This window comes from Anabrus simplex, chromosome 2, assembly GCF_040414725.1.
Source record: "Anabrus simplex isolate iqAnaSimp1 chromosome 2, ASM4041472v1, whole genome shotgun sequence".
In the NCBI taxonomy this organism is placed as follows: Eukaryota; Metazoa; Arthropoda; class Insecta; order Orthoptera; family Tettigoniidae; genus Anabrus; species Anabrus simplex.
Window position 1 is genome coordinate 1,145,386,299 of NC_090266.1, and position 25,557 is coordinate 1,145,411,855.

The 25,557-nt window shown below is 38.3% G+C and overlaps 1 protein-coding gene across 3 annotated transcripts in view; it reads left to right on the plus strand.

Annotated features, from left to right (window-relative positions):
• The window catches only part of Pat1 (Protein interacting with APP tail-1), a 249,915-nt gene that overhangs the window by 63,777 nt on the left and 160,581 nt on the right, over positions 1-25,557 (plus strand). For all 3 annotated transcript variants that reach the window (XM_067139744.2, XM_067139745.2, XM_067139746.2), the window contains one exon: positions 16,225-16,348. In XM_067139744.2, coding sequence (XP_066995845.1) covers positions 16,225-16,348 — 124 coding nt within the window. The remainder of the gene's footprint in view (positions 1-16,224; positions 16,349-25,557) is intronic.

Below are 25,557 nucleotides of genomic sequence, written 5' to 3' on the forward strand. Positions count from 1 at the left end.
GTGACAGCGGGGTGAGCACGACCATGTCAATGGAACCCATACAGTCATCACATGAGTCCCGCGTGGCAGGCCAAGATGGATTATAGAGAAGAATTTGAGAGAGCTACAAGTACAGTGCTCTCATTTTATGAGGAAACCTTGGATCATTCTGCCGCTGGCCAACTTCTGGCTCTCTCAACTGAAGTGTGGGAAGCCAGGTGACAGGAGAAAGATCAAGAAACTAGTTTACAGCGGAATTCAGCTCACGCTTACCTGCAAGGTGCGTGTTCCATTACTACCGGCTAATCAAGGCATATAGTAATTACAGAATAAAATAACCCCATGAATTTAAATATTATTAAAAATACTGTAAATGTGTACAGGTTTATTGCTTGCCATTTATTTCATATACTTTTGAAATCTTCTCTGTCTGCAGTAAGACGTGCCTCACGTAGCTTAAACAAATTTTATGCCATTTTCTGTAGTTTAGCTTCGATAATAGACTGTATTACATGTGTTATTTCGACCTTCAGTTCTTCTGTTATACAGATATTATTTTGGTAAACTTTGCCCGTTAGGGTTCCCCAGATATAATAGTCACAGTAAATTAGGTTGGCTGATCTAGAATTCCATAAACCTGCACTACTTATCCGGTCATCAAAAACTGGGCATAAATTGTCTTTAGAATTAAAAGCAATATGGACAGTGTCACCATCCTTTTGAAAATATCCATAATCCTTTTCTTGTGTCAGTTCATCAAACATTGGATGTAAATTTTTTTTTTTGCATACACATCTGAATTAATGCGATTAAAAAAATATAAGTCCAGTTATCCACCGCGAGCTTACTGCACATTATACCGCTATTTTAATGGGCTGCAATTGCACTTCCTGTACATTGTGCAGGTTCTCAATGCTCCATAATTGCACATTTTGAGAATTTGTGTCTAGAAAGATGGAACCATGCCCAGTCAGAAGAAAACATTAGCTGTGGATCCAAATTTCCATTGTAAACATTTTCACGGAAACATTTATAGAACCTTATTCTTACATGTGATAAACTTCATGTTATGATATGTATTGACTTACACTATTTTTGGGCAAAATTTCGTCTAAAGAAATCACAGAACATTGATTCACCAATTCAGTACAGTACATACGACATTTAATAATAGAATAATTTTTTACCCTAATTGGGCCTTCTTCAGCTGAATAATTAAGCTAAAATAATGTATTAACACTACGAGCCCGGATGAGTCAAGGTAGCGTCCCTACCCTGTGCCGGCATGATTTAAACTCTCAGAAAAAAAGTCGCAGTTTTGACAGTTTATGCAGTATAAATAAACAAATTTATATACATATTCTAGAAAAAGTGGACTATCACATGAAATCAATTGAAAAATGCGTACCTTGAGGATTGGAAATGAAATCAGGCGACAGTATTGGTCTATTCTGGTATCTTTTTTTCATGCACTTGAATTTCTAATTCACTCAGAAAAGTTTGATGGTTTGCAGTAACTGAACAACAGAATTACACATTGTTATTCCCAGTACATAGGCCCGGTTTCTCCAACTCTGTGTTAAATTTTACGTAAAAAATGTTAACTAACAAATGTTATTAATTTAACACTTCGGTTAAAAGTGCCCTGTTTCATGAACACATAACCAACATTTGTTATGAAACAATTGTTAGACAAATTAACACATTTCCATGAGAATTCTGAACGTGTTTGGCAGTGAGCGTCTTTTGTTTCTTTATATAAAGTGCTCCTAACGGTATGTTGTAATAGTATTTTGTCACACGTGGTTGACATTATTATAGGTTATGGTTAGCAGAGACTGCTAAGACGTGAACATGTGTAGTAAGAGGCAACAAAAGCGTTATTATGATGAATGCAAGACAAATGTTACAAATTTTAATTTGAAAGTATGCAAGTGTGCTTGAAAATGAAAGAATGGACTGCTGTATCACAACATTCAATATTTTTCTTATATGAGTGCAATCTAATGCTCCTAGATCACCGGGTAAATGTGATAATTGATATGTTTTGAATGATTTTCGGGCAGTCTTTTACTCCAGGGAAAATAATGTAATGCTGCAATGGCAGCAAAATTCTTTGCAGAATTCTACACACTCTTGTCCTGCACTCGTGAACATAGTCGCCTACAATTACATGAAAAGTGTCTCAAGCATAATATCTAACAAGCAGGGGCCAGACCCTATGGTCAACCGATTTCAACGAATTTCAATGTACCTGGGGAGAGGGCTGGCACCCATCTCGTGTATAAGGGTTTCAATACGCTTTCACTTAAGAAGAAAGAGGTCAAATGTTATGACACAGGATCTGCTTTGGACAAAGTGTAGGTGATAGAACACTAAAAGGCGAACAAATTTTACTTAAACATGTCAGGTCCGCAACCTAATAATTTCTGAACAAGTGATGAATCCCCGATTCCAATGCAACACACATATACTTGGAGTTACATCACAGTCAAACCAAATATTGGCCTAGTGGTCACTATACTTGTCTGCAAAATTCGTAGATGTGAGTTCGAGTCTCGTTGCTGCTATAATTCTTATACAAAATAAATTAATATTGGAGGGAACATGGAGATAAAAATGGGAACAAAAATATTACGCAAATTGCAGTACACATAATTTTCTTTCTGTAATTAATATAGGCCTAAACATTCTCACAGTTACTACTGGATCTGTCTCTGTGTATATATTAATTTGAGGTAGAAAATAAAGTTCACTGCAGCTTTCCTAATATTTCTATGCCCATTCTTACCTTCATGTTCCCTCGAATAATAATTTAATGTGTATAAAAAATATAGCTACGGCGTGACTCGAACTCATGTCGTCGCAGTTCGTATTGTAACTCTTCAGGTATATACCCGTTGTATTGGAATCTGTGGATTCATAAATTTCTTGGAAATTGTTAGGTTGCGGTCCTGACATATTTAAGTAAAATGTGTTCGCCTTTCAGTGTTCTATCACCTCCACTTGGTCCGAAGCGGATCCTGCCTCATGACATTTGTCCTCAATTTTTTCGAAAACGAAAGCGTATTGACTTCAACCCTTATACACGAGTTACTGTTGAGTGTCCCCCACCACGTACATTAATTAGCTCATTGAAATTGATTGGATGCAGGGTCTGACCTCATCTTATGAAAACTATAAGCTACTGCTGCACTGGAGACACTGATAAGTTTCAGTCTGCTGGAAACTCAAACCTATTTTCAATTTCTTCTAGTACCTTGTTCATTATGGCTTTGGTAATTGGATATCATTGTAGAAATATTTCTTCTGACAGCTCCAAAAAGTAGTTTTTTCTTAGTGTGGGTCGTCATTTCCCTTTATCAGTTTATAAATAGTCTTCATACAGCAGTGAAGCTTCAAAATTACGTCTTCTACATGCCTCCATTTTGAAATTTTAGCATCTATTAAGAGGTTTAACACAGGGCTGCTGCCATGTTAATTTAACAGAAGTATTAACAATTTGTTAGAGTTAACAATTCTTAATGAGACGACCATTTTGTTAAATTATGTGTTAAGTCTCCTTAACAGCAGAGTTAACACAAAACTAGAGACGAGAATTATAGGCAGGCATATAGGCTCTTAAATTAGCCAAAATAGGCACTAACGTGTAAAATAGGCAACAAATTTAATAACGCTCAGTTACTATAAAAGGAATTTACAAGCAACGTTTCAATGTTTACTGGTAACAATCTTGTTCTCTCATGCATAATGGTTTTTTACTGACAGAAGGATCTCTCAACATCACATGAGGTGATTGGACAAAACTTCAATGAAGTCACTTCATCTGGTTTTATTTCGCTGACAGCGCCTGCCTTCCAAGAGGTTCAGTCAGAACTCCCCCTGACTTCTTTCACCATCCTAAATGACTCCACCAGGTGCATGCCACTCTTCTCCAACTTGGTGATTGCTCCCGGCAGCTTGTTGAAATTCGAAGATGCTCCGGTTTATGCAGGGACATATTAGCTCCCAACATTGCAGTGCATAGGTCTGAAGAAAATGGTTGTTGGTCGCTGCCCAAAGTGGACTGGTAGAAAGGCTGAGTTGATTACAGATTTCTGTACTCGTATCAAGATGCATCGCTGTATTTCTAAGTTGATCTATGTGGTATTTTTCTCACATTTGATCCGAAAAGTAATAAAATTGACATAAATGACATTGTCCCTATATCTTAAATTTCTACAGTTGGACTAATGAGCAGTAATGTTTAGTATATATCATGCATTTGTTTAATAAAATAGAATATTAGAGATGATGTTTCTAGAAGTACAAAACTTTAAAGTAGGAACAAGGGAATTAGTAATTTACATGGAAATATGACCTCAAGGATTTTCAGTTATAATTTGGCAGTATCGTGTCGAGTTCACCAGGTGAAAAATATAATAAAAAAGACGTGAAACGATGCCGGAGTAGCGTAGAGGAGAGGTCAGTTCTTTATGCTTGCCAAGGACCCACCTAGTAGTATTTTTACTTATATAGAAGAATGAAAACGGAGGCACTATAAATCTCAGATTTATGAACATTTTATTTGTTTCTATTCGCTGTCCTTGGTCAGTCGGGTCAGCTGTTATGAAGACTAGTTTCTGTTGCCTGCAATAGATCCTGCATAATGTGTGCCCATAAGGCCGCCACACTGGTTGAAAATTAAAAACCGCGCAATTTGAAACTGTTGTGACATGCGACCATAACCTTATTTTACCGGGCGAGTTGGCCCTGCGTTTAGGGGCGCGCAGCTGTGAGCTTGCATCCGGGAGATAGTGGGTTTGAATCCCACTGTCGGCAGCCCTGAAGATGGTTTTCCGTGGTTTCCCATTTTCACACCAGGCGAATGCTGGGGCTGTACCTTAATTAAAGCCACGTCTGCTTTCTTCCCACTCCTAGCCCTTTCCTATCCCATCGTTGCCATAAGAGCTCCTTGTGTCGGTGTGAAGTGAAGCCACTAGCAAAAAAAAAAAAAAAAAAAAAAAAAAACCTTAATTTTGTCACAATTTGGCAAGACTCAAGAGGGGATGCTAGAGGCTTGTTAACCTGGGAGCTTACGCCCCACAGTCTCTCTTTACTTCCCCCCTCCCCACCCCCAGCACAACGGTTACTAACCGGACCTCACCAATCCAAACCAACGGTTTTTCACTGGCCTGATCTTGAAAAGACAGTCTTGGCAATCTTATAAAACACGCTGTTGCATCGTCCTAGCTGGGCTACATTGGATCTGCAACCTGTGTTTCACGAAGGCTTAGTGGAAGTGTAATAGAATTTGCAATTTTTAAAGGGAGTTTTAAAAATTGCTTTTCAGTTGCAAATCTCTATTTTCACAGGAAATGAATCACAGTTCAAAATACCGATTTAATTTTCATCCATTCTGTGACAAGAGACCACCAGCGTTCTAACTCCTCGTTCAGTAATTAAATGATTATTTGTATTTTAGCAATATGAATTATTGAAAGTTCACGACTAATACAGCATTGCAACAAAACAACTTGCCACAGTACATAAATTAATAGGCCTATATATCCTACAATGAAATGCGATCATAGTTCTCAATCACAAAAAAGATAAAAGGAACAAACAAACACCTCCTTACAGCAAGCTTGAGAGACTACCCTTCCATCCGTTATGAATTTGGGATCCTCTGTGATCCACTGCTTCAGCCAGTAGGGCTTTGATGATTTTTCTTTGGGCATTGCAGCAAACACACTTCTTTTTCTTCCACTTCACAATGAATCACAACACGTTCTGAACGTAAAGCGTACGCGTACAGCAGTTCTCATCGAAAGGAAAGTACAGGGCATATGGGTTGTGCAACATAGTTCGAAGCTGACTTGTTCTCGCATATGTCTTAGGAGGTTGGAGGGGTTGAAGGCTTAGAGGTCAAATTGTTCCTTGTTTCTCCTGATGGAAATTACCCTAGAACTATTTCTGGTGACTTCTGAAAATTCCCATTTTTGCTCGTGGGTTAAACAGATATTGAGAAAAGAGAAGATATTTCTGCCGAGTACACTAGCTACAATATAATACACTGGAAGAAAATCGGCTGTTTTAAAATACAGTCAAAAGATATCAAATAGGCAATTATATTCCAAATAGGCACAAACCCCTGAAATAGGCATTTATAGGCACAGTAAAACCAACGAATAACAGCTAAAAAGACCCTAAAACGGATTTATATCTCAAAAGCCTACGTTTCTGAACACAGGAATAAAATAGGCAAATTCCTGTCTCTACACATAGCATTCGTTGAAGAAACTGGGCCCTAGCTTTGGTATTGTAACACTCGAAACATTCTCCTATGCAGAGACCTACGACATATTTACAGTTATATACGGTCATAATTTTCTTCACAGCACGGCCGATGTTGTGTTTGAACTTGTCGTAGCAAACCTTGCATGTACGCTGCGAGTGTTCTTCCTTTCTCACGCCCATTGCAGTTATTCTGTGTGAAAAATAATCTCTACCTACTAGCCTTCCTCCAGATGGTGCTCATGGTTCTTTAGTAATTTCAGCAGCAACACTACTCCCAAATCATCTGCCAAACATTCACAACATTTTGATAGGGGAAGAAAAAGCAGGCATTTTCACAGGAGCAATATCTTATTTCAATTGTGTTCCCGTGCTTCTCACCTCCCTTCGTCTTTCTGCAACTGGTTCTTCTGGTGATGAGGGGCTTGTGTCCAACTCCATGGCTAAATGGTTAGCGTGCTGGACTTTGGTCACAGGGGTCCCGGGTTCTATTCCCGGTAGGTTCGGGAATTTTAACCATCATTGGTTAATTTCTCTAGCATGGGGGCTGGGTGTATGTGTCATATTCAACATCATTTCATCCTCATCATGACGTGCAGGTCGCCTACACATGTCAAATCGAAAGACCTGCGCCTGGTGAGCCGAACATGTCTTCGAACACTCCCGGCACTAAAAGCCATACGCCATTTCATTTTAATTCCAGGGGCGTGTAGATTTTAATTTTCTCCTTCACAATCACTTCCATACAGATCAGAATCTGAATCGTTTACAAGTTCCGTAATAATCTGTGGCTGTATGCACGCGTAGGATTTCCTTTACTTGTACTGGGTCCGGGATCCATATCTCAGTATACAGCATAAATTGACTACTTGAGAGACGATTGTAGACTGTTGACTCACTGCACTTTCATTCTAAATCTGTAAAGTCATATCATCAATCATTAGAACACGCATGCAAAAATTTGAGCTTATCGAGCCAGAGCGTGCGAGGAGTACATATGTCAGCAATTACGTAAGATCTAGCTGAGCACACATGGCTATGAAACTTTGTCCCAAAGCTGCACCACCAATCACTATCGATTGATAACACCACCTATCAATAGTAAATGAAATTGACAACACGTTAAAACAAAAACCAATCGATAACATTAATAGCTTTCGAGTGAGTGAATTTCAAATTTCGTGGTAGTAGTAGTATTACTAACAGTGACACTTGGGTGCACACCGCGTGGTAGTAATATTACTACCGCTAAGTGCATAGTGTTAAACAAGACAGAATACTGATTTATAACCAATATTGGTCAGTAAGACCTAACACAGAAATCCTAATTTGACATAATTCAACAAATTATAAAATAGGATACTGACATCTTTATACATTCAGTATTAATACGTTGGCGACTATGAGACCCGCCGGCGGGTCACGCCAACTCTTTACTTCTGGACGATGAGACCCGCTGGTGGTCTTGTGACACAATATATGTACTGGAGCCAAATTGTGTGCCGTTCACAGATTATGCTTTCGTCCTTTCTGGTTCGTCTCTACATAAGGCAAACTAACTTCGTATACAGTGGTACATGCAGGGAGTACATAGGAGCTAGGATAATTAAGAAATTATTCAATATGCATGTTCCATTACTTAAATCATTTTCTATGAAGAAAATATCTACAAATATAAGAATAGAAACATTCAGGTTAACATTATTCAGAAAATCATAACTATCGGTTGTATTGGAGTTGAATATTTAACAGCATCATTATTATTAATAATAACAAAAATATAAAGAAAATTATATCGTACATATGGATTATTAAAACAGTTAATATTTTGTTAAACTAATACACCGATGGTAAAAAAAAGGGAATGCATGTAACAATGTGAGGTACCACTTCAGTGTTGCTTATGGAAATAAAGCAGGCACAACAGTGGCCTCTTGGGACAGTCCTCACAGTACGTGGACACTTTCTTGCAGTACTTCTGAGCATAAGTTCTGTCATGGATATTCAGTAGTTCTGCCGTAACAACTGACACAACGTTTATGTACTTCCCTATTTCGGCCATCCTTTTCTTCTGTTTCCTTCAAAATATTATGGCGTTTGGGAGAAGTGGAGAGAGTAGCTGCTGTTCTCACACTGTTCCCCAAAGTTCCAACGACCAACTTCTCTCTAAATTTTCCAATTTGCAATTTCTTCCCCATTACTTCATTATGTAAAATGAGAGCATTCACAATAGCCGTTCCAAGCAGAAGTTCCAGCGCAACTTTATGATACCACCTGACTGTTCTGCATAAAGACCGCCAATTTCAGTGAGGTCGCCGGCGGGTCACAGAGCGCGCGAATCCCGTGTGTTACTTGTGGACGATGAGACCCGCTGGGTGGTCTCAGCACACGGTGGACACAGTGCACCGTAATGCCTATAGGTCTTACTTAAGATATGTAATAGTACGTAATATATCCATTAGAGTTCACGTATCTCTAAACTTGGAAAACGATACGCCGTTGTCAACGTGTTAAACCTCAAATACGAATCTTAAAACACTACTAAAAATAATGGACACACAAAAACTAAAAGTCATAAAAAATAAAGTCCACAAGTAATAAAATCATCTTAAAAGAACACTGGAATGTATATTCTGAGTAATGTTCGTTAAAAATTCTTGTGTACAATCTCCTTTGAGCAGTAAAATGTTCCATCAGTCACTGAAGTAAACAGACGTTGCCTTATCTTGATCAGGATGGATTTGAAGAAATTGTTTTGTATTCAGCATTTTAAAAACTCCACAATATCACGTAACAGGCAGTGTGCGGAAAAGTAGAAGCCACGAAGTCTGGCGATGCCGACAGTTGGCGAAGAAGCGTGGCTCACAATCATAATCAATTCGTACGCACCAAACATTATTTTCGATGAAACTGCATTTAAAAAAATGCTAACCCCAAACGGACAGCAATGCAGACGGAAGCGAAAGACTTCCTCCCCTTATCATAGGAATGGTCGGTAAGCCAAGACGTTTTAAGGGCGTCGGACACTTTCCCTGCAAGTACAAGGTATCTATAACTGCAATCAGTATAGTAAACCAAAAAATAATTAAGCACTTGCGAAGAGAAGGGCAGCCAGCATAATTTGTCTTTGTCCTTGAATCATGTTTTTTTCTTCTGTTGCGTAAGGTCATGTTTGCCACTAATTTATCCAAGTGTATTATTTGAATAATGTTAAATGCACCTTGTTGGATACATTTTGGAAATGCAAGGGTTGGCATTTCTTAATTACAAGTTGGCGGTTAATTCGAAATCATGTCATTCGAAGTCCGATTTATGCATTCCAAAGACTTCGAATTAATGAGGTTTTACTGTATCGCAAAACTTAATATCCGAATGTGAGAGTGTGTCTGTTTCAAGTGTTTACATTGCACGAAAAGAATTATCCACCACCGGTCGTGTCACTATCCCAAGTAAAAAGAGACCGCATGTGAGAAGTGTTTTAGACGTTGAGTGCGACGAATTTGTAAGTAATTTAGGAGAGGATTCTAGTGATGCAAGAGACAACGAATCTTCCTATTTACAGTGAATCAAGCCTATTGCAATTTCAGTTTAATGAAATATCTGTCACGTAAATAGACCTACTTGCTAATTTTCATGGCAAATATATTTCATAGCAGTGATAATGTATTTTTATCATTTAAGGCAAAGGAGCTATATGCGTAAATTTACATGTTCATATTTGCGTAAAGACCACGTGGACCTCACGGAGTGATGTTTGTTTATGCTTATGTTACTCTTTAGTTGGAAGGAATTTGAGTTCATTTCATTTCTTCAAAATGAAACTTCCTAAAATTAGGGTGCAGGGATTATTTGGTGGTGGGGCTTATTCGCGTAAATACGGTATCTTATGGAGGCTTAACATCAATCTCACACTCACAATGTTTACATGTTAAGCCTCCATGAGATAAATTAATCTGATGATTGAATACATGTACATATCACAACAGTACTTTCTTCAGATCCATGTTGATCAAGATAAGGCTGCATGTTTGTTCACTTCAGTGATTGATGGAACATTTTACTGCTCAAAGGAGATTATATACTAGAATTTTTAACTCTAGACATTGTGGTGTTCTTTAAGAGTTTATTACTTGTGGACATTATTTTTATTTACTTTTATTTTTTGTGTGACCAGTATTTTTAGTAGAATTTTATAGGTTGACACGTGTTAAGATTTGTATTTGAAGTCCTATACCGGATGTATAAAGATGGTCATTATCCTGGTTTACAGTATGTTGTTGAATTATGTCATTTTAGGAATTTTGTGTTAGGATGTATTGACCATTATCAATATGTTGGTTATAAATTAGTATTTTATCTTGTTTAATACATTATTTCAGCTTAATCATTCAGCTGAAGAAGGCCCAATTAGGGTCGAGACATGTTCTGTTATTAAATGTCATATGTACTGTATTGAATTGGTAGATCAAGCTTTTGTGACTTATTTAGAAGAAATTTTGCCGATCCTTATTCTAGTGGTGAAAACTGTACAGTGAAGTTCTTGCACAAACCATATATGGTCAAAATTTCAGCAGTCTCATTGCTGTGTGGGCAACCCTATGGATACATTAGTTTTCCTGCACTAGATGGTTGAGTGATTTTCTGGCACTTGCTTCTAACTCCGCCGGAATATCCCCAAGTTCATCTTCAGTTAAAACATGTCTTTTCCACATCCCCTGTACATCACAAACTGAAACTGTTGTATGCCAGTCTTTTAATCCACTTTGAAATGCAAGATTTTATAGGAATGCTAGGATCAGGATGTTTACTAGCAAATCTCCTTACGCATCTTGTGTAGTTGCTTTTTTCAAAATGAATCAGATCCAGAAGTTGGTCGGCAGTATAATACTACAAAGTTTTCTTGTAAAATGAGAACACTGTACAAAAAGAATACAATGAATTTAGAATGGAATGTGTGTTTTATCATTCAGGCGCTAGAGATGTTAAAGCGAAAGGAAGCACTGTGTCACCAAGAGCTGACCAACTGGACAGTCATAGTTTTAAAGCATCATTCTACCTAGCCGAGTCCAATCAAGTTTTGAACATCTAATATAATTTTGTGCTTATCTTCCATTTGTTTTAAGAAGAAAGCTGTTCCATGTTAGATTAGCATTTGCTATGACTAGAGCCTGGAGTTCGCAGTACTAATGAGTTAGAATGCTTTATTTATCTTTTTGCATTATCTGAAGTCATCTCTTTTCAGTTTCGACTTAGGAAATTTATAACTGTTACATTTTTCAGTCACCAAAACTAACTTTGAATAAATAAATTTATAAACTACCTGAAAAATACGAGGGTCGAGTCATAAGTCATGGCAACTATTGTTTTTGTCGTGAATGGGAGACAACACAGAAAATGTAAGATATGCTTCTTGGAAATATAGGGCATGTACTTATGCATAGTGCCTGAAGACAAATTCTGACTTCAGGAGATTCTCGTAGGAAAGTGACAGAACACAGGCCATTGGTAAACATTGTTTTATTATGATATCGACAACAAATACACAAGACTACGCGCAAAGGACAGGTCTCCACTGGTTGCAGACCTTCGAAATAATCACCCAAGGCTTCCACTGTGCGTTGCCAGCGGTGGGGCAGGCGCTGAATATCATTCGCTGCATGTGTATCGCTAACGTGTGACACCTCTCTCCGAAATGCTGTTACGATGTCCTCTTTGTTAGCAAACCATTGTCCATGTAATGGCTTCTTGACTTTGGGGAATAGATCATAGTCACATGGGCTCAGATCAGGCGAATAAGGCGGGTGTGGAGGAACCTCCCATCCCCATCGTTGTAAGCAACATTGTTACCGCTGGTATTGCTGTACGTTCTTGCAGTTCTGCTAGAGTCCAGCACCTGTCCTCATGTAAATACTGATCGATCACCATTATCCGTACATCTTTGTCCATGGACACTGGACGGCCTGGGCAAGGCAAATCGGCAGTTGATACTCTACTCCATTTGAACGTTTCCACCCACCTCGCCACTGTTCTATAAGGCATGGGATGCACACCTAAGGCTTCCTGCAGCTCTGCATGGCATTGGTGTGCATCTCTGCCATGGAGAACTGCTATTTTAATATATGATCGTTGCTCCTGCTTGTTGACTTCCATTTTGTGATGCTCTAGCTCACATACTGAACTTGGGGGATGCTTAGAACCACACTGTTGTTTACATACACCATCTAGTGGCATCATACGCAAGTACATAACATATATTTCCAAATGCATATCTTAGATTTTCCGTGTTTTCTCCTGTTCGCAAGAAAAAAATTAGTTGGCATGACTTATTACTGGACCTACGTAAAACATACGGTAACAGAATTATACCTACATTTAATTAAGTTGTTTCTTTTTCAGGTAGTTTATAAATGTATTTATTCAAAATCAGTTTTAGTAGACTGAAGAAGCTAACAGTTATAAATAAAATAAGCACACTTTTTGGCATCTTGCCCGCTCCACGGTTGTGTAGGTGAGTCGCATACATTTCAGGGATTCTGATAGGCCATACCTCTAATATTGATGAAAATCTCACCGCAGAACCATTGTGTGGGCTGTGAGATTCTTGCTACTCGCTTAAATAAGTTTGCTTTCTGTTTAAAAAACTAGGATCTAGCTACGGCCATCAACAAGTCACTAGATAAGACCTTCCTGATACTTGAATTGTCTTTTCAAAACGTGTGTTCATAAGTCAAAATCTAGTGTCATGGGACACGGAGAGTTACGAGATCAAGTTAGACTCTTGACAACTACATGAACATTGTGGTTCTTTTGTAACATGTATAAGGTTTCATTCATCCATTCATGCATTCATTATAAGGTACTAATGGTAGTCGTATTTGAAGGAAAACATTGTCCAGTTTCTTGTGCGGACGGTCAGCAAAGTGGCTTTCGCTTCACAGGGCCCCTTGGTTAGATTCCCGATTGGGACAGAGATTCTAGCTGCATTTGGTGAATTCCTCTAGCTTAAGGTTTGGATGTTTGCGATTATCTTACTTCACATCTTCGTTTATATACACCACACCACAATATCAACCACCTCAGAAACACACAATAGTGAATACATCCCTCTACATAGGGGTGACATTACGAAGAGCAACCAGCTGTAAAGCTGGGCTTAATCCGTAGAGTATTAACTGCCGATTTGCCTCGCCTAGGCATGGACAAAGATGTACAGATAATGGTGATCGATTAGTGTTTACATGAGGACAAGTGCTGGACTCTAGTGGAAATGCAAGAACATACAGCAATACCAGCAGCAACAATGTTGCTTACAACGGTGGGGATGGGAGGTTCTGATGTTTAAAGAAAGCCATTTCTTTTAGGAAGTCACTTATTTATAAGACTATTATGAATTGTTCAAATTGAAGCTTATTCAGAGGTAACTGGGCCAGAGAATAATTCCTAACAGGATATCCATGTGCTAGGTTATTGTCACCTTGGCATTAGTCATTTTGTTGTCTTGGAACCGTGATTTTTTTGGCTCCATTTGCTGCACAAGCCGCTAGTTTACTGAAAGCAGCAAAGAAAAGTCATATACAGTAAAACCTTGTTAATTTGAAGTGTTTGGACGCAAAAATTGAAAATCATATTACGTTATTTTGAATGAGCTGCCAAATTATAATTCAGAAATGCCAACCCTTGCTGTGTCGCAAATTATTCTAAGACCCGTTACAGAGTGCAGTTAACCTTGATTCACAGTTGAAACCTTTTAAATGCCCTGGAAAAGAACTATTTCCAAAATATATCCAACAAGGTGCATTTACGGTATTCAAATAATGCACTTGGATTAATTCACTGACAAACATAACCTCATGCAACGAAAGGAAAAGAAGCATGATTCAAAGACGACGAGAAATCTATGCTCGCTCCCCTGTGCAAGTGCTTTGTTCATTGGATTACTGTACTGTATGAATTTTAGATGTCCTGTACTTGCACGGAAAGTACACGATGCGCTTAAAACATCGTGGCTTATCAAACTTTCCTATGACAAGGGAAGAAAGTCTTTCTTCCGTCTGCATTACAACACAGTACAGTGACTCCATCCTTGTACGATTTCCCTTTGTTGCACTTCTCTCGTAATTCAGAAATGCCAACCCTTGCTGCGTCACAAAGTATTTTAAAAAATACACAGATTCACAGTTAAAACCTTTCAAATGCCATTAGAAAAAAAACTATTTCCGAAATGTATCCAACAAGGTGCATTTACACTATTCAAATGAAATGAAATGGCGTATGGCTTTTAGTGCTGGGATGTGTCCGAGGACTTCGGCTCGCCAGGTGCAGGTCTTTTTATTTGACTCCCGTAGGCGACCTGTGCGTCGTGATGAGGTTGACATGATGATGGAGGAGCCACATACACCCAGTCCCTATGCCAGGTGAATTAACCAATTATGGCTAAAATTCCCAACCCTGCCAGGAATCGAACCTGGAACCCCTGTGACCAAAGGCCAGCACGCTAACCATTTAGCCATGGAGCTGGACTCTATTCAAATAATACACTTGGATAAATCACTAGCAAACATAACCTCACGCAACAAAAGGAAGAAAAACACACGATTCAAAGACGAGGGCAAATTATGCTGGCTGGTGCTTTACTTTTTGGATTACTGTACTGTTTGCAATATTTAGATGCCTTGTACTTGAACGGAAAGTGCCTGTCGCTCTCAAAACACCGTGGCTTATCAAACTTTTCTATGGCGATGGTAGGAAGTGTCTTGCTTCCGTGTGCATTGCAGCACTGTACAACAGCCCCCACCCTGGTACAAATTCTCGGCTGGCATTTCTATCCTTTAAAACCATAAGTCCGTTTGGGTGTGGCATAAAAAAACCAATGCATTTTCATCGGCATTGACAATATTGTTTGGTGTGTACAAATTGATTATGCGAGTCACACTTTTTCGCCAACTGTCGGCATCAGCAGTGTTCGCGGATTCTGCTTCTCCACACACTACCTGCTACGTGATATGTTGATGTTCTGTAAAACTGTGAATGCAAAAGAATTATGAGTTCACTCGAATTTAACAAATATGAAGCATACTGTAGACACACCAGAGTGAGTGAAAGTGCGGAAAGCTACCCCTGCACATTTCGGGAGTTGCGTTCTGTCATGATGCAGATAAATTTTGAATTTAAATTACTCTGTAAAATTACTATATTTCAAAAACGTAAAGGCATTTTTCAGGTAAAAAGTCTGAATTTTGATAATGGGACCAACATTGTTCTTCGAATTACGAATTATCCATATTTTGAATTAGACCATTTAAATAACATGCAAAACCATACCTCATGTTTCCACAAACGAGAGCTGCTTCGAATTAGGCAAGATTTTGAATGAACCGATTTCGAATTATCGAGGTTCTACTGTATCAGCTTATTTGAAGATGATATCTATCAGACTTTTGTAACATGGGCCAACTGTAATGTATGTATGTATGTATGTATGTATGTATGTATGTATGTATGTATGTATGTGTAAAATAACAATATATATGGTCCGTTATTGGACATTACAAATTTTCCAATGTCCAATAACCGACCATTATAAATTTACTCATTCGGGACAAATATTTCAGATTCCATATGGGAATCAACATCTATATCATGTATGTGTAAAAGCTAGGCAGCTAGCTTTAACATTCAGTACTTCAGGAAATCGTGGTTGAATGATTTTTCTTTTCCTTTGCCTTTTATAACACTTGGTTTGATTGTGATTAATTAAGAGAAATGTTTTCTTTCTAGCATTGGAGTGTGGAACAGATTCTTCTCTACTGTATGAACAGATTGCATATCTCAACAATGATAGATGATGTTCTTTTGCAGTTGTATAAACTAAGCGACATTGAATTTAGTCCTGTGACCTGCCCTGGCTATTGTCAAGTTTTAAATATATATTAACAGAAATTTATGGTACTTATTTTCTTTTAATCTTAGTTTCTTGTTGAATTTGGTGGAGGTGTCCCAAATTCATTGGCAAAGGGTTATGAAAACCTGTGTGCAGATCTGGAGGATACACAGGTACAAGTTGATCGTCTGGTGGAAACTGGACTTCGATTAGGTAATTTTCCTTTATATGTTGCATTATTAATAGCTTTTAGGCTGTCAGATTACGTATGAATTCTCTAGGGAGCATGTCGATGCAGTAGAAGGTGGCAATTGTATGGCATGTTGTGATGACAAATATTTGATGGACATATGTTCACCTCTGTCTTCTTTTACGACATTGCAGTTTGACCGTTAGACGTTTATGAAAGCTAAAAATCTTTGCCTTTAAAATATTTTATGTCATTTATTTCTTTATCTTAAGTGTAATCTACCATGTAATCATAGGTGATCACATGATTACCTATTTACCAGCTGGTATAATTTCGGTATTGTTTTGTATTTCTTTTTTCCTGTGCATTTCTAGTTTCAGGATATGTATTAAGAATAAAGGCTGCTTTTTTTTGTCACTTTTCCCACATCCTGTCGGGATTGCGGGTGTGAATTGTGTCGCACATGTGGACTTTGCCCTCTTTTACAGTCGGATGCCCTTCCTGATGTGGAGGGATGTGTTTATAGTTGTGCGTTTCTATGATGGTTGTTAGTGTGATATGTTGTGTATATAAGATGAAGAGTGTGTTGGGACAAACACAAATGCTCATTTCCCAAGTCAGAGGAATTAATCAGACACTGTTAATTATCTTCTATCCCAGCATAGAATAGAATCCGGAACCCTCTGAATCAAAGGCCCTGGCACTGATCATTTATCCAAGGAGCAGGACTGTAAAGAATAAAGGCTAATTGCTACACACAGACTTTTTAATATAATGACAGACTGAGCAAATTACCTAATACTTCGTAATTTTTGTGTCAAGATTCATTTTACACATTGTACCAAAGATGCCATTGATATTCAGGGGATAAATTTTGTGTAAGTAAGGGCATGATATTACACAATCAGTAGAATGCCTTCTTCTTTACCATGCAGCCCTTATAGTTAGGTCATTACTTCCTCCGCTACTGCTGCTTATTCTTCTTGATCAACAGTTGCTGCTGTCCATCTCCTTACTCTTCTTTTCCTGAAATCTTCCTCCTACATCATGTTATCATCTCATTCTGGGTCTGTCTTTTCTTTTCTACCATGTTTACTCTGGAACACTGTTTTCAGAACTCTTTTCTCTGGCATTCTCATCAGATGTCTCAACCATTACGGTAGTCTGATTTTTATTACGGTAACTATGTTAGATGAGTTGTATTTACTCCATAATTTGTGATTCATTCTTATATCAGTAAAAGACACTATAGATATTTTCAGATTCAAGAGTTTCCTTGGATTTTTTCTTTGATAAATTTCTGACCATTTAAACTGTATCCAGTCTAGCTTAATCCAGCATGGAGGTCAGACGTGTCGTGCAGTGTGTGCCGGCTGTGTGGAGTGGTGAAAGAGTGGGGGAGCAGTCGGGTCAAGTGGAGTGTGTGGAGGAAGCTCAGATGATGATCTGCATTGAACAGTACAGGGTCACTGTCAGGAGATGGCAAGGAAGAATAAGGAAGAGATCGCATAATAAAAAAGAATGTAAGGTAGAGATGGCAATGAAGGAGAAGGTGGTTCTTGCGGCAATGGTGGTTACTGTGCTGCTGGTCATTGGAGGAGTGGAGGTAAATCCGGGGCCACAGAGTAGTAGCAACATGAGCTAGGAAGACATTGAAATTATAAGGAAGGTGGAAAAAGGAGGTAGTGGAGGAGTTATGCCCGTTTGAGCAGTTAAAGAAATTGCTACAGGAGCAAGTCCAGGAGCACGAAAAGATGAGACAGTGGATTCAGGAATACACCAGAGATACTAAGGCAAAGATGGAGGACAGCGAGAGAGAACTGGTGTCACTAAAGGAAAGAATAAAAAGTATGGAAGAGCAGGTGGTAAACTTGAAGAAAGAAATAGCAGTTTGCAACCAGGTCCGCAAGAAGAAATCCATATTTATTTATGGGGTGGAGGAAGACAAGACGGAAACGAAAGTAGACATTATCTACAAAGTGGTGGATGCCATTCAACAGAAAATGAAAATCAACTTCAGTGAGGTCAATGTGGAGAGGATAGGCAAGGTGAGAGGGCGCAGACCCAGAAAAGTGTCGCTGCTAACTTCATTGATGACAGATATACTGTAGTGATAAGGAACGCTGGTAATGTATGGAGTGAGAAAATTGGGATTAAGAGGGATTTGGGAAGAGAGGAGATTATGAATTTCAGAATTTTGAAGAAGCATTTAGTGAGGGCAAAACTGCAGGGGTTGAGAGCGTATATTAAGGGCCAGACACTGGTAGTGAGCCACGGAAATTGGTCCCGAAATTGGACAGTGACGAATCTGAAAGCATTGGAACAGAGCTTGCAGCAAGAAGAAATTAGCTGGGCAGAGAAGGATGTGCATACAATCTTCGAAGGGATCGTAGAAGGAGCCAGAGAAGCAGCAAATGAGATAAGGAGGGAGACCAGGGCAGTAGTTAAGAAGCTGAGGACGGAGGACAGGGTGAGAGAAGAAAGGAAAATACAGGGAGTGAATGTCGGGGTGGGGGAAGCAGAAGATGTGGCAAGTGCCCATAAACAAAGTAAAAATACTGCTTTGAGGGATGAAACAGAAGCAGGAGGTGCCTTGGCTAAAAGGAGAAGCTTGAGCCTCAAGGAGATGTGGGTTAAGAAGAGTAAATTGAACGAAGGCGTAGTGACAAGAAGTAAAAAAACAAGCAGCAGTAGTAAGTAAATTGTTTAACTCGGGAACGCCGGAGTTTTCAATTTTCGTTTTTTAAATTTTTATTTAATATTCCCAGCATTCACATATCAGAGAACATTTAAAAGTCATTTTTTCTAAAAATTGAATCGTTGGTTTTTAAATGAGGGCCTGGTACCGTACGGTACCGCACGGCGCTTGACATAGCTTTTGGTTGGAACATAAAAATTGTTACCTCTTTAGAATACCATGAAACCGAATGCTTAATGTTGTTACAGAATATCACTTACAAATTACTGAGCAATAAACAAAAGAAGAAACGGTGTTTATAGGTTTATTTGTGATATCCCTTTGGGAATTCCGAAATATAACATTAGCTCAGACGTGACATATCTTTAGGAAATACGAGTAATATTACTTCAGCTTTTCTTACTTAGTCACCTATTTCCACTCTTCACTAGTTTAGAATGGCAAAATGCTGTTTACACAAACGCCCACACTACACGTGACGCATTCTGTGCGGCTGCGGAATTCGCATTCGTTCGCCGCACATCTCCGGCTTTGGTTTGTCGGAGCGATATATTGATGTACGCCATTGAATCTCAAGGTGTCAGATACACTAAGAAGTGTAAACAACTGCATCTATTTGCCTTAAAATACCACCCAAATATATATGTCGTAATAAATATTTTGCACCTACCCTTTTCTGATCGTGGTACTTACACATAGCCACTTAGAAGGAAAATGCCGATGAATATTTTCATTTCTTCGGGGTTATTTTTCGTTTGTAAAAAGCGTATACCGGTAGTTGTTGACTTCTGAGCACAAGAAATTCATAATTTCATCGTAAAGAAAACCCTCAAATATTTCGGTCGGCATCATATATCGAAAAGTGGAAAATTTCGCACTATGGAATTGGAGTGAAAGTGGGCCATACGCCATCCAGGTACCTGGTGGATGGGGTGATGATTTCGCTCTCTTCCTGGGCCATGAATCATTATCGGACATGGATTATCTACTCCTGTGCGGAATTTGTTTCTTTAGCACTATTTCTGCTGGTGCCCGTGATTGACCTCCCGTAAGGTTATCTGCGAGACCCCCTTAATCTTCCTCAGATAATACCTTAGATTCCAGTGGTTCAGTATGTCATGCCGTTTAATTTTTAAAAGTAAAATCTACAATTATAGAGTTTTATGACACACATAAATCATTATTTGCAACTAGAGTATGAATTGTTACCCTTAGAAGTAAGGAGGAGAAAGTAAACAGAGGCATGGTAAGCGCCGTGCGGTACCATACGGTACCAACGGAATAATTTATGTCATAACAGCTAACACAGGAATGCTGACCAATTGCTTGTTATTTCAATTCATGGACTTATATGTCAAGACAATAAAGCACATGATACAAAATCGCATTGTCAATATTTATAAACAAAGTAAAGTAACTTACTTTAGACGGGCAGTCATTTTTATTCCTCTCGACACGATCTCAAATTACAAGCAGTTGTTGCAGCAAACAAATACTCAAATAAAACCTTTTGTTGATTTTAGGCATTGTAAAGAGTATCTCCTTGACAATGTAAAGCGAATTTGCCAGATTTATGGCGCGAGTAAGGATCAGTATGAGAAAATCAGAAGTAAGGCGCACTGGTACTATACGGTACCGCACAGCGTTGCCGGGTTAAGCACATGAGAATAGTGGAGTGTGTGTGTTATTTGTAGCTGAGATAAGAGTAATTAAGTAGTTAAATTGGTAGGTGGTGAAGTGTGTATATTAATTGCTGTCATTGTATTTGAAATGTATAGTGAGCTTGATTGATGTCAAATGTATCGAAAATGCAATAGAGTGATCAGAGTTCTATGTTGGAATGAGAGGAGTGAATTTAGATGGCATTGGAAGGCTGTAATTAGGATGAGTTGGGTATTTGATTAGTAAGTAAGGAAGAGAGTGATTGTAAAAAATGGTTAGGTGATAAGGGTAAGAGTTAATGGTGAAATGTGATGGCATAATTTAATATAGTGAGATGGTAAAATGTAGTGGCATAATTTAATATGGTGAGAGGCTTATACGACTATAGTTAAGATATTTTGGTTGGTGAATACAAGTGGTTTGAGGATGATTGTGATTCAATGATACGGTGGAATGTTTGGTGAGTTTGTAAATAATCACGAGGTTCCATGATTAAGTTAATGTGTGGAGATGGCTGGTACATGATTTTATGGACTAAGTCAATTGTTAGTGAATAAGGTAGTAGAGTGGCTGTAAAAATTGAAGGCACTATTACAAAAACTGCCTTTGTCCAAAAATTGAATTTTTCAGGAGAGTAAATAAACTGTCCAGTCCCTTCTTTCCATTAAATCATTGCATACGTAATTTTATATCAAACATTTATTTACGTTCTCAGTACACTTTACATTAAATTTATAAATTGTATTGAATGTGAAAAACACAAAATTGAAATTAAGTCACTGGACATTGGTTGTTTTTGTGCAAAATCAAACATGAAATTTAATGCTTTGCAGTCCACTGATTTATTGTAGTCCTTTATCACCGCCGCTATTATCATCAGGATCAATGTCGTATAACACTTCAACATTTTCTACTCTCACTTTGGCTTCAAGATTCATATAATAGTTTCTGTTCTGAGGTTTTGTAAGCAACGAAGCCAGTCTTCGTATGTCCTGCAACTTCGCTGATTTCAGTGCTAGTGGTCCATGGTAGTTGGATACAAGGTTCAGTGTTGTGGGGTGGGTTTGAGCATTGCGTACAACATTGTGTTCCCATAGCCCATTGTAGGAGTAACGCACTACAATATCTGATGTCTCTGTAGATATTTTGACCATTCTCACACTTCTAAGCTTCATAGGCGGTTTACAATGCTTACAAAAATATGGAGACAGAGAAGATGCCATATCAAAAATATCATCTTGTTTAATATTCACTAAATTAAACGGTGAAGGGTTCACACTAGCAGATTTGATCAATTTGTCCCAATCACTTTGGATTTCTGCAGTATGCTTCTTCTTTTTAGCCTCAATGAGACTGAAATCTTGGTCATTGGGGAGATAGCTATGACCTCTAATGGGGAATATGTATTTTATAGTTTTGAACACCTTGAAAAAATGAACCAGAGCATGGAGGCATCGGAACATAACTTGATTCTTGTTCTGGCCTGAACATCCATCGCTAATAAGTACCAATGTTTCAGTTCTGGTGCCATATATATTGAAATGCTTAAGTAGCATTGAAGTTACATCATTCTGGCCTTTCTTGGCAGTCATTTCATCATATACATTCATGCTGACCATCTTCGTCCCCATGTCGTTAATCCCAAATACATAGTACCACAGTTGGCGAGCATAAAAAACCTCACTACTATTAGAGGAAGGTTTTGCATGAAATCAAAAGAGATGCAGGTAATCTTGTTCCTCTGAGCCAAACGTTTGAACTTTCTCCTCATTTCAAAAAACTTATCAGCTTTACATAGGTGGACTTGCTTTTCAACTTTGTACGTGTTGATCTCATCCTCAGTTTTAGCCGAATCGATCTGCAGCTGCAGTGAATCGCATGTTGAACACGTATCACTTCTTGGTAGGCCAAATGGAATATTGAATTTCTCTTTAAATACTTTTAGTTAAATGAGATATGACACATTCAGTGTATGGGATTTCAAGAAGAGTTTGTGCATTGCTCTCACATTCAGAGTTTCAGGAAGATACATTCTGTTACGATTTCTTCTAGAATAATGAGATTGCCGTACTTTAAAAGCCTGGATGTGATTAATAATCAGGTCAATAACTGCTGGAGGAGTTTTTCTAAAACGGTTATCATGCTTTCCTCTCGTATCCTTGGGTGAACATCCTGTATTAACCAGCGACTGTTGAATCCTTCGCACCCGTCCACGTGTGATTCCAAAAATAGAGGCAAGTGCCGTAGCACAAACAGAAATCTCTTTGTCTGATGCTCAAACTTTATAGCAGAAGCTTGCACGATTTTTGTTTTCTCACCTATTACTGCATAACCTTCACTATCCGTGTGACCAGATTTTCGAGATGTCCTTCTGTATGGAGCATGAAATGATATCAGACCACTCAGATGAGAATCTTGTTCGTCTTTAGTTACTAGTTTGTTGAACAGAGGTAAAATATTGACCCTTTTTTCGGCCTTGAGTTTATCAATGCATTGCAATCTTGAACACTTACAAATAAATAAATTACATGTAATGCTAGCTGAATGACGCACATCGTTGTTATTATGTGTAAAGTACGGTTATGTTTATCTGCAATCTGGTCCGGTTGTTCGCGCGGCAACCTCTTTGCCTTGGTGATTAATGTGTGCTTCACCAGATACTTTCTTCTTTTTAATTACATCTTCCTTTTATCTCCTGTTTAGCCCTTTTACGCTTCCAATTTGTTGAATTTGCAGGATCAGTATACACATCATCACTATCTATGTCAGCCATTTTGAAGTCACTGTCTACTTGATAACGATATGTCATCAAGATTTTTCTGGACATTGGCACTTTTTGTAACAAAGTCAAAGGACAATGGCTGTTTTTGTAAAACAGGGTAAATCTAAACATGCATTTATAATGGAACTATGGACGTTTTTGTTATGCATTTGAATGTCCAACGGTGCAGCATGTTGCAAAGTACAGAGTAGTGGTCTCCGTTAAAAAATCCAATTTTTGGACTATGGCTGTTTTTGTAAAAGTGTCTTCAATGGTGATGAGTTAAGGGTGGCGGATGAAAAGGATGTATGGTTGGTAATGTATAGAATGGCAAGTGAGGTGGTTTAATTTATTGTGGAGAGTGGTTTGAAATTTTTAAAGAGAATAAGTATGGTTGATATTGAGGACGAAATGAATATGTGGTGAAAGAATATGACCAGGTGGTATAAGTTGAGATGGAGGTTGACTGTGACTCAGTGATACAATGGTATGTTGGATGAGTCTGTAAATAATAGTGAGGTATCATGAGTATGTGATTATGATTAGTATATGGTATGTAAATTACGAGAAGTGGTTGATGGATATAATGGTATTGGAGGAAGGACGTTAATTGTGTGAAGGCCACCAAGAGTGATTATGTGCATGGAATGGTAAGTGCAATGGTTTAATTTAATGAGGAGATGGACTTGAAATTTTGAATAAACAAAATTGGGTTGAGATTGAGGACGTAATTGATATGTGGTGGAAGAATAAGACTAGGTGGTATAATCTGAGGTTGGAGGATGATTGTGAATCAGCGACACAATGGTAGGTTTGGTGAGCTTGTAAATAATAGCGAGGTATCAGGTACTTGGTGCTGTAGCTAGATACTGGAGTTTAACAGTAGACGCTAGTAATGAAACGTAAGGGGAATAATTGCATGCTGGCATGACAGTGGATGTAACGCGAAAGCTGTGTTTGCAACTTAAGTAGAGCAACAGATAGGTCAGTGTACAGGATGGATTGTGCTGAGTTGCGAACCCAGCCAGAAGTGATATGCAGTTTGTTTAAATCACAGATGCTGTCTGCTGACACTAGTGTACTCTACACAGTAAATATGTTACTATTTTAGTTTCTTATTATCATACTGCCTTCTGCCATGGCCAATAGACCACCAATAAGGGTTGATCTTGGGCCATACAACAGTGTTTATTTTGCTGCATTGTCATATTATTATTATTATTATTATTATTATTATTATTATTATTATTATTATTATTATTATTATTATTATTATTATTATTATTTCTTGTTTTGTTCATATGTCTTTCTATCTGGGGGCATTCTTTTCCTTTTCTTTTTGTGAGCTGGTTTAGGTCAGACTTGTTATTTTTGCTCTCCATTAATTGATCATATACATATAATGTAGATCTGGAGAAAAATAAAGAATCAACTCAATTTAAACTGTATCATCTGAATGGCATGATTTTTGACTCATCACTGCTGGATGCCATGTGAGCCAATCATATCCTCGGAGAGTAACATACGAAAAGAAGTCTCGAGAGCTTCTGTTACGTAGCGTGAACGTATGCACTGGTTATTTGTGTGCTTATAGACAGCCTGAATATGTCACGTTGAACCTATGGCAGTTAGTCCTGCAGGATAATCATGATGTATTGGGATGGTGGATTAGCCTTCTGAGGCGTTGGTGTTGGATAGAATGCAACCATAGCAGTGCAGATATTGAATCGGTGAGTCAAAGATTGACTCCTTCTTCAGTATGTTGCACCATGTTCATCATATCTATGTCAGTAGTACTGAAAAGACTCAGAGTGAATCGTGCATTGCTTATATCCATCACCATACCGGCTTGGTGTTTATGAAATAGAGTGGTAATCTTTGTCGATTTCCAAAAAGCATATGACTCAGTTGATAAATATTATTTAATGCCCTAGAAGAGTTTGGAATCGACAGGAAAACAAGAGGAATGATAAAACAAACCTTGACAGACACCATCTCAAAAATTAAATTCGCTGGAGAAATCTCTGATCCATTCCAAATAAAGACAGGAGTCAGACAAGGAGATGTCCGTAAAATTTCAGTCCTTGTTTTCGCATTGTGTCCGTGATCTT